At 35.2% G+C, this 15445-nt stretch overlaps 1 protein-coding gene across 1 annotated transcript in view; it reads left to right on the plus strand.

The window, feature by feature from the left end:
* LOC125043549 overlaps positions 1-7922 on the plus strand; it is a 9479-nt gene extending 1557 nt beyond the window's left edge. Inside the window, exons 1-2 of the mRNA XM_047639715.1 lie at positions 1-3301; positions 7346-7922. The exon at positions 1-3301 is cut by the window's left edge and continues 1557 nt beyond it. Coding sequence (XP_047495671.1) covers positions 1-3301; positions 7346-7807 — 3763 coding nt within the window. The 3' untranslated portion in view covers positions 7808-7922. The remainder of the gene's footprint in view (positions 3302-7345) is intronic.
* Positions 7923-15445: the final 7523 nt, after the last annotated feature.

Raw genomic sequence — 15445 nt, forward strand, 5'->3', positions numbered from 1 at the left:
GGCTTTGCATCATGGTTATGAAGTTGATATTCTGGAGCCAGAGACCAGTTGGAAGTTCAACCCCAAAGAACTTGCAAAAAGGAATATTCATGGAGTCCCTAAGTACAAGATCTCAGAAATGAAAGAACACTATGACAGTAACAGTAGAATTTTAAATGTAATTTCAAACTTGAAAAGTACCCAATCAAATAGTACCATCAAAAGTGACTGTGATAATTCCTTGGAAGGGAAAAATGTTGAGCCTAATAAGCCCCTGAAAGAGGGAGAAATTATTCCGCACAAGCAAGTGGATCCACACCTTTCTCCAAGTCACAAAATTCAGAATTTTGTGGAAGGATGTGAAGATGAAGATGCTGATGTTATTGTTGAAGGCTATGAAGATGAGGAAGAAATTGGCACAGTACAAAATCAACAGACTATTAGCAAGATGGTGGAAGATATCCCATTGAGAAATAAAGAGGGCAGAGAAAGTGTTCCTGATAATAGTGGACCTGAAGTAAATATGAAAACAACTGGAAAGGAAAATATAGATAAAGAAAATGATATGAATATTGATGAAAGGGATCTTGTTGATATGACAGATGAAGACAGAATAAAATTACTTATTGAAGAAGCAAATAATGATGTTGATGATATTGAAACTGACTGGGATGACTTGGCTCTACAGGCTTCATGTGAGGAGGAAGTGGATGACACAAAATTTAATGATTTGGTGACAAGTTTTGGATCTGCGGTAAAACAACAGTTGGAAAGGGGTTCCCAGGTGAATGGAGCTGAAACTCCTGTCCCTCATAACTTAGATGAAGAAGATTCAGCTATGTATGAATTTTGCAGCAATGTAGAAGAGAGACTTGGAAAACCTCTTTCCACACTAGTGAGACCAGGAAAGACAGAGGATTTTTCTGCTTTGCTTTCTGTGGGAAGTGATCAGATATCTGAAAATAGAACGAGTGATTCTCAAGATTTCAGTTTATTCTCATTGATTAGTATGAGTGAGGCAGTGGTTTCATCTACAGGAGCAACTGAAAACTTGCAATTTCAGACACAAGAAGATGACACAAAGGTTAAAACTGTTTTGTCTTGTAATGGTAAAACTGGCACAGAAGAGAGTGGAGGTGTGACTGGCCCAGCATACCAGCAAGATAAGATAAAGACAGCAAGTCATAATGAAAGTAAACAGTATGCAGATCAAAATATTCCTTTAGAAAATGGAGCAGAAAATCTGTATCAAGATTTATTGGGCAGTGATAGGAATGAACTTTCTGAACTTGAAAACAGAGTTGAAACTAGTGAACAAGAAAAGTCTCCTAGCAATACTTTATCTTCTGAAAGCACACAAACCTTACAGACTCCAGGAAGTGATACAACAACAGTAGGGGAAAGTTTTACCTCTTGGGAGTGTGTTGATCCAGATGCAGGGGTAAGCTCTGTAAGCTGGGAATCGCAAAAAGGTAAATCAAGTGATTCTGATGAGCAGTGTTCCAAGCCCAGTCGAAGTAGAAGGAAACGAGCAGCTGGTGATCCTCTGAAATGGCTGAGAGAAGAAGGCAGTTCAAATTCTAATGGGGAGCCCAGTGACTTGTCATGGGAGCCAGTCCAAGGAGGAATCTCTTCATGGGACAATCAAGAAAAGAATAGTAGGGAAAGTAACCTTTCAATTAGAAAAGCTAAGACATTGCAAGATAACTCAGAACCACAAGCTCATACTGGTGCTGTTCCCAAGCTTCGCAGACATCAGAAACACACACGCACATCATCAATTACCAGTAATAGTTCAAGTCAGTCAGATGATCAAATTGGACGAGAGAGAGAATCCCCTGTCAGTGATAGCCAAAGTCTTCCCCAAAATGTCACATGTGCAGAGAGTGAAACACAGACACTGTCTATTGATTTTGAAGCTTTGCAGTTAGATAACAACTTGTATGAACTAAAAGTGCTTTATGGACAGCCCAACTATAAACCAAAGAGCTCAAGAGATACGCTCCTCACTGGAACAGGTCCCCTCACTAAGGGGAGACTCAGGCTTGATAAGGGAACAATGACAGAAGAAGTGGCTGATATTGTTGTGGTCAAACCATTGCAGAATCTTTCTGCATTTTTCCCGAACATCCCAGAAGAAGATTTACGTGATGTACTTCAGAAGTGCAAGTATGATTTGGATTGGGCAATGAATGTATTGTTAGATAGTGGATATGAAATGTCATCTGCTGCAGATATAGATACAAGCCAAGAAGACCCACTAGAAGCAGATGTTGACACAGAATCTATGGTTGAAACAACAAGCACAGGCGATGGAAAAGATGATAGGTCATCTTTTGCAGATTGTAGTGACACATCAGATGTGTTAGTAGAAGATCGGTCAAGGAAAATGAAGCAGAGCCAAGATCCTATTGCTCTGACCAGCAAGAAGGAGATAGAGGCATCCTTTGCTTTGTCAGAGTCAGTTGATGACAGAGTAAAAAGGTTAACTGGTAAAGAGTACAATGAGCTAAACACAAGTAAAGTGAAACAGGCTAAGAGTAAGAAAAAGCATGGAAACAAGAAAGACAAATCGGCCAAAACGGAGACTTTAAGTGAAGGAAACAAAAGTGATAATACTGGAGCACAATACATAACACTTGTGATGGATCCTCTTTTTGCTTCTCAGCTTACAAGTATGTTTGGTAGTGTAGGCTCCTGTATCATGAATGGAGATTTATCTCCTGAGGATCGTAGTGTTATTTTACCCTTAGAGTTGTGTCATCAGATACACAAGTATTGGGCTGACACACTTGATGGAAAATTCTCACATGAAGCAGAGGTATTAGACAGTCTAATAAGAGAAGATGAAAATCTTGCACGGCGTCTGCAAGAGGAAGAAGATGCAGGAACCTCTTCAAACCAAGAGGATAATAATTCAACTTGTGCTTTCAAGTTAGATCCACCAACAAGTCTACGAGAGATCATGGACCTGGAGCAAGCAATACAGGAAAGTCAAGATGGAGAGGCAAACATAGGTGATCCATCATTATCTTCACGCCTTAATCTGCAACGACTCTATGCTGAATATCCCCATGTTGATCCAGAGGCCCTCAAAGAGGAGTTTACAAGAAGTGGCTACAATTATCGTGATACGGTAGAGAGGCTATGTAATCGTTATGGGGCTGAGCAAGGAGCACCGAAGACTGTCATTGCACCAGAGGCCATGTACAGATATGAACAACAGATGATCTTGCAAGCACAAAAGGAAAGTTTAGACATGGAAGAGAAGGGAAGGAGACAGAGGGAAGAAGAAGAGGAAATCCAACCAGATGACCCGCAGGTAGGATGTCATTTTTCTTCTTTTTCCTCCTTCAAGCTTGATATCACATGAAAAAAATGAGACAGTAAATATTATAAAAAAAAATCATACTTTTAAATATGATTTTTGTACTAAATTTGCTCTATGGTATTTCACATTGGCAGATATGACATGGAATGGAAATAGTGAATTTTTTAGCTGGTTACACTTTAGAAATACATACCTGTTCATTGGAAAATAATTCATGTGGTCTTCTCCATCTGTACATTCTTTGTACAAGATGCTGTTGCTGTTTTCATTAGCTTATATATAGGAAGCCAGTGTGAGAGTTTTTAGTAGTAATTATTGAAGCTTGAAAATTAATTAATTTTTCTCATTCAGACTTTGATAATAATATATTCTCTTTTTTACTCTCACTACCAAGAGTGAACTATGATATATATAGAATATTCATGTTTATGGAAGATAGATACCCATACTGGGGTAAAAAAAATGCTTAATAAGAAAGGATCATGATCATTTTTCATATTCATTCTAGTTCTTGACTCAGAAAAAAAGAGGAGAGAGAGGTTACCCAATTTAGAATATCGATACTTTTGGAATATAGATACAGATTTCTTGTAAATTTTGCATTTCAAATATCAGAAATAGAGGATGTAGTAAAAAAACATTATTTACTTTGCTAGGAAATGGGTTAACAGCAAACCATTACCGAATATGTTTTTAATTTTTTTTTCTTTGTAATGAATATGTATTCAGTATATTTTGAAGTAGTTCAGAGGAATAGTATACATATTCCAAACACTTTTCAAAAGGGATTTTTTTTTAGCAAGCAAACCTCAGAGAGAGAGAGTGTGTGTGTGTGTGTGTGTGTGTGTGTGTGTGTGTGTGTGTGTGTGTGTGTGTGTGTGTGTGTGTGTGTGTGTGTCTGTGTCTGTGTCTGTGTCTGTGTCTGTGTCTGTGTCTGTGTCTGTGTCTGTGTCTGTGTGTGTGTGTGTGTGTGTGTGTACATACATACATACATACATACATACATACACACACACACATACATACATACATACATATACATACATATATATACATACATACATACATATACATAATATAGATATACATACATATATAAATACACACACACACACACACACACACACACACACACACACACACACACACACACACACACACACACACACACACACACACACACACACACACACACACACACATACACATTCACACACATTCGCACACATTCACACACATTCACACACATTTGCACACATTCACACACATTCACACACATAAGTGTATGTATGTATATGTATGTATGTGTGTATGTGCATGTATGTATTTATATATATATATATATATATGTATTTTTTCTTTTCTTTTTCTTTCTTGCATTTTCTTTTTTCTTTCTTTTTCTTTATTTTCATTTTTCAAAGAATTCCTGAGATACACATATAAGAGGTGGACAGTGGTGGTATTACAGACAACAGGTGGTTGTAGGACAATTAGCAAAACTATGTACCATATATAGAATGACTTGGTTCTTGACAATTATAAGTGTTAGAGAAAGGAAAGGCAAGAAATAAGAAAGATCAGTAAAGTAGGAAAGTTTAGCAACTTGTGTTTGTTATTGAGAAATGGTGCTGTAATTTTAAATAATCAACAAATGGGGTTTCTTGTAAAGTGAAGTATATGAAGCAAAAAGATAAGTAATGGTGATAGTGGTAAAAACATTTGTGAAGGGCATGAATAGGCAGTTTTTTAAAGGTGTGTTTCCAAATGGGAAAAAGTTTTGTTTAGTTTGTAGAATGAAAATATTTTGATTTGATGGTTTATTGCAAGAGGAAAGTATATGAGAAAAATGTACAATAACTGATAGATGTTTAGAAAAGGGGGGGGGGGGAGGTAGAAATTCAGTGTTTCCTGCTAAATTGTTTTAGTAATTTTGTAATGTTTACTTGACCTTGCATTTTTTAAAACATCTTTCGTTTCACAGAAGATTAGATAAGATTAATTTTAGTTTGTTTACAACTTTGTGAAGCATATTGATGTAATTTGTTTACTAAAGGTTTATGTTTGTGATTCATTGTATTATTCCCAGATTAAGTCACACATTACATTGCTTGATTTTATTTATATTATTATCTTTTATGATAGGTTGTATTGTGGTTAAGGGCATTTGGTAAATGTATTGTGTGCGTTAATTCCATGATATCCAATGATATCCATAAATAATGTGATTGCATGATATTGTTTTTACTCTATACTTTTATATTTTTAATATTTTTCTTGTTTATTAGTATTGATTTTAAATATGAAGTAATACATACTTCTAAGCCAAGAATGATTTATCTTATTTTACTTCAAATTTATCATAGCAAAGCACAATTTGAATGCAATGCAACTCTGCTTTTACCAAGCAGGTATAGCTGGTTTTCAATCAAGAACATATGTTATTGGTGTTAGGCATAGATAGGAAACGACGCTGAACGAGGTGAGTAAAGATTATTGGTACTAGAATATCTTGGACTAAGATGCACAAGAAAATTTTATCACAAAGTAGCTAACAGTTCATCATGCTGTAAGGTACCAGTAGGTCTCTTTTAGAACCATCAATACCAAACTGTTCCAGTTGAAGAGTTGAGACTGTAATGCACTACGTGATGTCTAAAAGTCCATGAGTAATTAATACACTTGTGGTATTTAAGTAAGAACAGTATATCAACAAAATTTTAAAAATAACAAATTAGATTTTGTTGATGAAAGTAACGGTGAAATACTTGTAGTATTGAAGTAGAACTAATATATCTACCAGCTATTAAAAATAGTGATGAAAGTAATTGTATATATTATGGTTATATTTTGCACAGTATTCCTTTCTCATTACTGTTTTTTTCTGTCATTTGTATATGTTCAGTTGCCACAGCTATAGCTAGTCACATTGCGATATGTAGATGGTTTGCAATGAAGATAATACCAATGTAATATCTTCATGCATACTGATTTTATTTTCAATTTATTTATTCAAAATAGATTTTTCTTGATGCTATGTTGAGCTAGCAGCCTTTTGGGAAGTGACAGAAGTCTGTTAAGAGAATTAATAGATTAAAAAGGATTATCTAGGCCTGACACAAAAGTAATATTCTTAATGACACGAAAGTTAGTGTGTGTCATAAGTCACAAGTCACAAAGTGCAGCTAAACTTCAGTTGAGGTTATATGATCTGTTACAAATTAATGAGTAATATTTTGAAATGCTTTTTACTTAAAACTACATCATCAGTTTGAAGGTAGTAGTATGTAGACCTTGTAATGCATAAGCAAAAGTCAGTCAGTTTGGTTACTAACAAAGGATCATCACTATTTTCACTTTGAGTAATGACTGTATTTATTGTGTATATTAGCTTTTTTAATTTGATTTCATTCAGAATATAACTTTTAGATGTTCTGTGATGCTATTGAAATTTAAGTTATATATGAGTGTCTTGGCATCATTTTGAATGCCATACCAGGTCAGGTATGACTTACTCCTTGTTTCATAATTGCAAGGTGTTTATCATATAAATTGCAGCTCCATCAATATAGAAGCAAAAAGGTGACATCAGATTTAGATTTAGCCTATTTTCTTTGATATTTTACCAAATGTATATATATATATATATATATATATATATATATGTATATATATACATATATGTATATATATACATATATGTATATATATACATATATGTATATTTTTACATATGTATACACACACACACACACACACACACACACACACACACACACACACACACACACACACACACACACACACACACACACACACACACACACACACATGTATGTGTGTATTTTTTATATAAAGCAATTTGCTGTCCGTTAATAAATTGAGTTGTTTATAATTAAAAAGATTATAAATATCAAAATACTCTGAGACTGTGGTGCACTTTGTGGGTTAGAGAATGGTAACTCAAATTAAAATATTTTTAAAATTATTTTCTTTATTTGAGATACAGAAGGAAATAATGATATTTTGCTGTTCCAGGTGTACCGTGACGAAGCCCAGATGCACTACCAGCAGAGACAAGAAGCATTTAGAAAGGCACAGGAGGCTTCCCGGCAGGGCATGAAGGCAGTTGCTGCCTATTATGCCCGCATAGGGAACCTTCATACAACAAAGCTCATTGAGGCAAACAAGCGAGCCTCCAAGAAGATTTTAGAAGCTGTTAATGCAAAGAAGAAAGATGCCAACACATTAGACCTGCATCTCTTGCATGTGAACGAGGCTCAGGGTGCCACGCAAGCTTTCCTAAAGGAGAGGGAGCGTGTTTTGACTACGATGAGAGGTGTTAATCAAATGCAGGTGTTCCTGATAACAGGTCGTGGCAACCACAGCATTGGAGGTCAAGCTAGATTGAAGCCAGCAATAAAAGACTTCCTTCGGGGTAATGGGTATCTTTTCCATGAAGTAAATAGTGGAATGTTTGTTGTAACGCTTAGGTCGTAGGTTACAGTATTAATTAATTAGGTTTTGGCGTTGTTTTTTATCTAGAGAGATTTAAATTTTAGAGATATTTAAAATTCTAGTATTAAAGATGGGAGTTTCAAAAACACGGCATTTTCACAAGATTCCTGTTGTGGGGATCTATTTAGAGTGTGGTTAGTTGGCCTATGCTGAATATGATTGCAAGTGAAAGTCATGTAGATTTTTTTTTTCCATTTTTATAATTCCTTTCAAACCTGACTGCTTTGTGTGACAGTTTCTTGTAATATGAAACCCTTAATTAGTGATTGAAATTTTTGGACCAGACCTTTTTTTGTGATGTCTGTAGGTGCTAATTCAGTTTGTGATTATTATGACAGTGAATGTGTCATTTTTAAAGGTGCGACATATATATGTGTGTGTGTGTGTGTGTGTGTGTGTGTGTGTGTGTGTGTGTGTGTGTGTGTGTGTGTGTGTGTGTGTGTGTGTGTGTGTGTGTGTGTGTGTGTGTGTGTCTTTAAATGTCTGATTATGTTTGTGTATGTATATGTGTATAGATATGTATATGTATGGATATATGTACATCACTTGATAGTGTATGCATGTGAGTGTGTGTGTGATTGTGGGTGTTATTGTAAGTGTGAAGGTGAGTGTGATTGAATGAGAGTGAGTGTGAGTGTGATTGTGAGTGAGAGTGAGAGTGAGAGTGAGAGTGAGAGTGAGAGTGAGAGTGAGAGTGTGAGTGTGAGTGTGAGTGTGAGTGTGAGTGTGAGTGAGAGTGAGAGTGAGAGTGAGAGTGAGAGTGAGAGTGAGAGTGAGAGTGAGGGTGAGGGTGAGGGTGAGGGTGAGGGTGAGGGTGAGGGTGAGGGTGAGGGTGAGGGTGAGGGTGAGGGTGAGGGTGAGGGTGAGGGTGAGGGTGTGGGTGTGGGTGTGGGTGTGGGTGTAGGTGTGGGTGTGGGTGTGGGTGTGGGTGTGGGTGTGACTGTGACTGTGAGTGTGAGTGTGAGTGAAAATTAGTGTGAGCATGCAGGTATGGGTGCAGGTGTGTATGGTTGTGTATGTATTGTGTTTTCAAATAGGTTCTGTGTGTACAAGTTTGTTGAATTGTTACAAATACATTGACAGTTAACAGTATTTGTTATATGAAGAAGTTATCTCCTGTGAAATAGCAATAGATATTTACTTAACTGAAACTTTTTATTCATGACAATTATACACAAATTTACAGCCATACTGCATATTGTAGTATTTATCTGTATACTGCTGTATGGGTAGAAGCAGAATATGAATTCGCTTCTGAGAACTTTTGAAGAAAGAGTTGGTCAACTCATTTTATACACATTTTTATATATAATTGTGTCTTTATTTTATAAAAGATACCATATGGAGTATAGCTTGTCTTTTATCATTATGGATATTATTATCATTGTTATATATATATATTTGTAGTGTTATTTTCTTTAATTTTAACTTGACACTACCACCATATTTAAATGTTTTGCGGGCATAACGTAAAATGAGCTGTCATTCAGTATTTTATTTAGTTTTTATATCATATGGGTTTAGGGAAGATCACAGTATATATGTTATGCTGAAATGACGACAATCAGTGATTGAATTGTTTCTGTTTACAAAGAAAAGGAAGAGTTTGAGGACAATGCTTCAGTGTTATGAGTTGTTTTTAGCTATGAATAATTTTTAAGGTATTTGTATTGTACAGAAATACAATATTTCTTCATGATTGAAGATCTATATCATATACTTTATATTTTTATATATGACTGTGCTGTGAAGTTAATTGTATTTGTAAATTTTTACATTTTCTGGAGAATCTTTATAGGTTCTGATTTTATCAAAAGATTAAAACAGATTAAAATTTCTTGTTTTAATAAATTTTCATTGTGGATACTTAATTATAGAAGTTGATTCCTAGTGAAATGTGAGTACATGTTTCTGTATGTGTATGTCTATATGCACATATGATTGCAAAATCACTCTTACAGCCACATGTACATGTGCATGCATACACGTGCACACAGACACACATGTACATACGCAAAAATGCAGGCACACAGGTACTCACACAAGCACACATGCAGGGAAACATGCAAGCACACACACAGGCAAACATGCAAGCATCCATGTGCATGTGCATGCATGCACATGCAAGTCTCACCATGCAGGCATACATGCACATGTAGGCACACATGCACATGCAGGTATACATGCACATGCAGGCATACATGCACATGCAGGCAAACATGCACATGCAGGCATACATGCACATGCAGGCATACATGCACATGCACTCATATGTGTGCACACACACACACACACACACACACACACACACACACACACACACACACACACACACACACACACACACACACACACACACACACACACACACACACACTAACACACACACACACACACTAACACACACACACACACACACTAACACACACACACACACACACTAACACACACACACACACACTAACACACACACACACACACACTAACACACACACACACACACTAACACACACACACACACACACACACACACACTAACACACACACACACACACTAACACACACACACACACACACACACACACACACACACACACACACACACACACACACACACACACACACACTAACACACACACACACTAACACGCACACACACACACTAACACACACACACACACACACACACACACACACACACACACACACACACACACACACACACACACACACACACACACACACACACACACACACTAACACACACACACACACACTAACACACACACACACACACACACACTAACACACACACACACACACACACACACACACACACACACACACACACACACACACACACACACACACACACACACACACACACACACACATACACATACACACACACACACATACACACTCACTCATGCACTTGCACCCCCCCACACTTACACCCCCCCTCACCTCTCCATATGTATGCATACATGTAGGCACAATATAATATATGTTTATTATTATGTGTGAAATGAAACTGACAACTATCAGAGTTACAAATGGTCACCTTTGTTGCTGAGATTGACAAGATGCTGGCTCCAGGCTTATCAGTGTTGCTTGTGGTGTCAGTGTGCAGAGTGTGGATGTGATTTGTAAGTGAAAAGTTTTTTTTTTTTTTAAATATATTTCCCTTGGGTATTTACAGGTATAGGACGGGGCATGTATCCTATGTTTTGTTAACTGGGTGATCACATAAGCAGTGCAAATTTTTTAATTTGGTACATAAAGGTGTCACAGGCAGTGCAAAGTAGTACAAGTAATTTTATAGGTAATTCAGAATGTACCTGGGCTGTTTTTTGTAGATCTGTGTATAGTGAAAATGTTATTTGTTAATGAGAATTATCCATTTTCAGATTTTTTTTTTTTTTTTTTTAATTGTCTGAGATATCTTGCTTGATACTGAGATCACACTAGATGTTATTATTTCATTAAAAAAAAGAAATTAATTTCACATTTTCAATTGCTTTCAGGAATAACCTTTTTTGATGTCTACATTTTCCTTATTAAGTGCTGTTAACGAGTCGACTTTACCTTGCCAAGCATTTCCGTCCCCTTTTCAAGCAAGCTCTTTACCACTGCCTAATGATCATGTGTACCTGTTCAGTTTAGTTTGTAGAGCCTCTTGCATAAGTAGAGGAAAGACATTTTTCACAATTATTAAAAAAAAGAGAAAAAAAAGAAAAAAAAAAGGCTTTTCACTATTCTGTCTTTTAGGACTGGTCTTGAGTTGAGGTTTAGAAAGTAAATTTGATATTCAGAGTCAGGTGACTGCGTCTCTAGTTGCTCAATATTATTCTTTTTCGATAAATAATTTTCCTCTCTAATCCCCTGCCATCTGAAACAGGATAATATAAATGCTAATGACATCTTATTTCTTGTTCTGTAAAGAAACCAAGGAGAGTATAATAGTATATTGAAGACAAATCAAAATGAATCCAGCATTACTGGGAATATTCAGATGGTTGACTATTTATTGAAAGTTGTCACTTAGTCAACACCAGCTTGCATGAGATTTTCTTTTGAAGTGGACCCTGATCCGGAGAGAGAAAACAGAAGACATTTAGATAAAGAATGGGTGTATATATATTAGACATAAAATTTTGTTATTATTAGTTTGAACATATTACTGTTGACCTTGTTAAAAGACTGTGATATGGAAAATGGGAAACCTTGTTGTTATACTGTAAAAATATAACAGTTTGATGTATTTGAAATTGGGATTTTCATGCATGAAATGAAGATATTCTGATTTGCATTTTATTTTGTATCCTTTTATAGTGCAGTCATTCATAGTGAATATTTCTTCCTATCTTGGCTTTTGAAATAGATTGAATTAAACTTTGTTAAAACTATATTATATCCTAACCTTATGCCTTTATTAATGTAGATGGTATTAGCTTTTCTAATATTAAATTATGAATTCTGGAATTACATCCCTTTATATATGCCTAAAGACCAGTCTAATAAGTTTCTGGCTTGTGTCATATATTAAGATGGAATGATATAAAATTAATGAAGTGGGTAGATGTTGCAGTAAGTGTAAACCATAAGGTAAATATGAAAGCAACTGCTGATTCAGAACATTATTAAAATGCATAATAGGATTAGTGTGATAAAGTAATGACAAGCTCTTGGTATGTAAATCGTCTAAAATCAAGAAAAGATAGAGGTCATACCCTTGCTTTATTTAATTTTCTTCCCTCCATTTTTTTATCTTCATTTTGCTCCATCTTGTAAATTTGTGATCAATTTTTTGGAATCTAGATTAGGCATTTAAACAAAGTTTCATACTTATTAATTTCCTTTTTTTGTAGGTTAAAGAGCTAGAGTTGATGTGTACAAGTTGGTAGATATATGATAGAAGATGTCAGATAGTGCATAAAATCAAGTGGCAATAATAGATAAAGCATGAAATCTGAATAATGGATGGAGCAGTAATAGTACTCAATATTTTATTGCTTTTAGTGTATATAAACTGAAAAGGTATGGAAGTGTTGAGTTTTGGTAAAAAGGGTAACAATGAATAAGGGAATTGGTGCACTGATCGTATTTATTCACGTAGTCCGGCATGCACAGAAGCATATTTATAAGCATTGGCTATTTGACTCGCAAGAGACCTTTGAAGTATAGAGAGATAGACCACTTAAATGCTGGCACAAAGAAGGAAGAGGAGGAGGAGGAGGAGAAAGTCCCCCCCCCAAAAAAAAACAACAGAAAATTGACATCAGGCAACCTTTCATAAACATTGATAATGAATATAGCCAAATATTTGCCAGAGGGATAAAATAGTAAAAAAATACATCTTTATTAAGTATTTAACATTAGAATCAGGTGGATCCATTATATCCACAATCCACTGTATGGTGGGTGAAGATATGAAATTTACCAAAATCTAATATTCCTATATCAAGTATTTAATACTATTAATGACTGTGGTATTCTGATGCTTGCAAGCACACACAGGCAAGAAGAAAGGCTGCTGAAGTAGTAATCTACTTAAAAGCTGCTGAAGATTTACAGTATTTGATATAAGACAGATCATTTTAACTATATAAAAAAAAAAAAAAAATAGCTGAATACACCTCAAATTGACAATATGCAAAGAATGTATTGATACCGAATGGGTCTCTTATATGTACAGCAGGAAAATAGAATTGTCACAATTAGTATTTTCAACATTATAAAGACTTCTATACTTTGAATACATAAACTAAGAAAGGGAGATATGTCAACGTAAACATCATTTAATAAGGTGTTAGCAATACAATGAATCTTCAAAATTTGAATATGGAAAAGAGATAAAATTTACAAAACATTAACAAAGTGCAATTATGAGAAAAGAAATTACCAAAATTAGCAGATCCATGAACATCAATTTGAAATGAAACAAATTACACTGAATATACACACCCCACCAAGCTACTGGACATCCTCTTAGAATCCCTTACCTTTTCCTTAGACATGAATATCCTCCATTTGATCAAATTGTCCTCACCCCTTGACGCTTTCCCCATTTAATTACCTTTACCTTATAATATACCCCATCAGCTCTTTTTCACTTCCAAACTACCCTCGGGTATTGTTTAAACCTTTAACATTACCCTAATCATTAACTAATTCCTAACCCTTTTTGCTACTGAAGTTTACCTTACTGCTCTATGGCCTTGACGTCTAGCACATTTATTTGTTTTAACTATTAACCATTAACTTCATATACATGTCAACATAAATAAGTTAAGAGCAAGCATAAGAGAAAAGGATTAAACTGTTATCTGTAGAAAGGTTTTAAAGGATAGACCAGACTATTCATGAACACTACTTGAACCATGGACAATCTACCCAAATATTGCAAGACATGGAGTTAACTACTTCAAACTGTGATGTGGATCTACCAAACCCCTTACACAGTAGGGGATATATCTCAAGCGAGTAGTATATACTCTATAAAAGCTGAAATACTTAATTGCTAAGACAGTTGAAGTAACAAGTTTGATTAAATAGTGTTATTTTTGTTGATATAGATCACATCATCTACATATTACCAATCCTTCTTTGACGACAAATAAATGTCCTAAATGAAATTAAGAATCTATATAGAGTCGCACAGGTAAATAATACCAATATCTTTTAATATGAGCCTCCTGTAGCAAATCCAAACATATAACCAAAGCCTAGCATTCTGTTATTTCATCGACAGGTGTGCATACCGGTGTTCCCGGTACCGAAGTTCCCCTTTACTGTACCTGAGGAATCAATGATCCCCGGTGCCGATGTTCCTCTTTGTCAATAATGTACACAGGTTCTTCGGTACTCTTTTACCCGGTGTCTGCTCCTCAGTACCTATGTTCCCCGGTATCTTTGTTCCTCACTTCCTAAGTTCCCCTGTGTCTGTGTTTCTCAGTACCTGTGTTCCCCGTTTTTAGATACAAGCAAATATGCTTTAATATGCTGGTTAGTGTAAATACAGCCTATAACGTATGTATGTATGTATGTATATATATATATATATATATATATATATATATATATATATATATATATATATATATGCATGTATGTATATACATATATATGTATATACACACACACACACACACACATATATATATATATATATATATATATATATATATGCATGTATGTATGTATATACACATATGTATATATATATATATATATATATATATATATATATATATATATATGGATATATATGTATGTATATGTATATACATACATACATACATACATACATACATACATACACACACACACACACACACACACACACACACACACACACACACACACACACACACACACACACACACACACACACACACACACACACGCACACACACACACACACACACACACACATATATATATATATATATATATATATATATATATATATATATCTTTGTGTGTGTGACCATGATGTCTAGCATATTTCTCTGTTTTAATTAATAACCATTATCAACCATTGATGGTTTGGATAATTGTGGTACCGAGTCTAGTTGTAGGCTTATTGTAGGTTTAGGCCTGTTGCGTAATGATTAA

Source organism: Penaeus chinensis, chromosome 34, assembly GCF_019202785.1.
Source record: "Penaeus chinensis breed Huanghai No. 1 chromosome 34, ASM1920278v2, whole genome shotgun sequence".
Classification (NCBI taxonomy): Eukaryota; Metazoa; Arthropoda; class Malacostraca; order Decapoda; family Penaeidae; genus Penaeus; species Penaeus chinensis.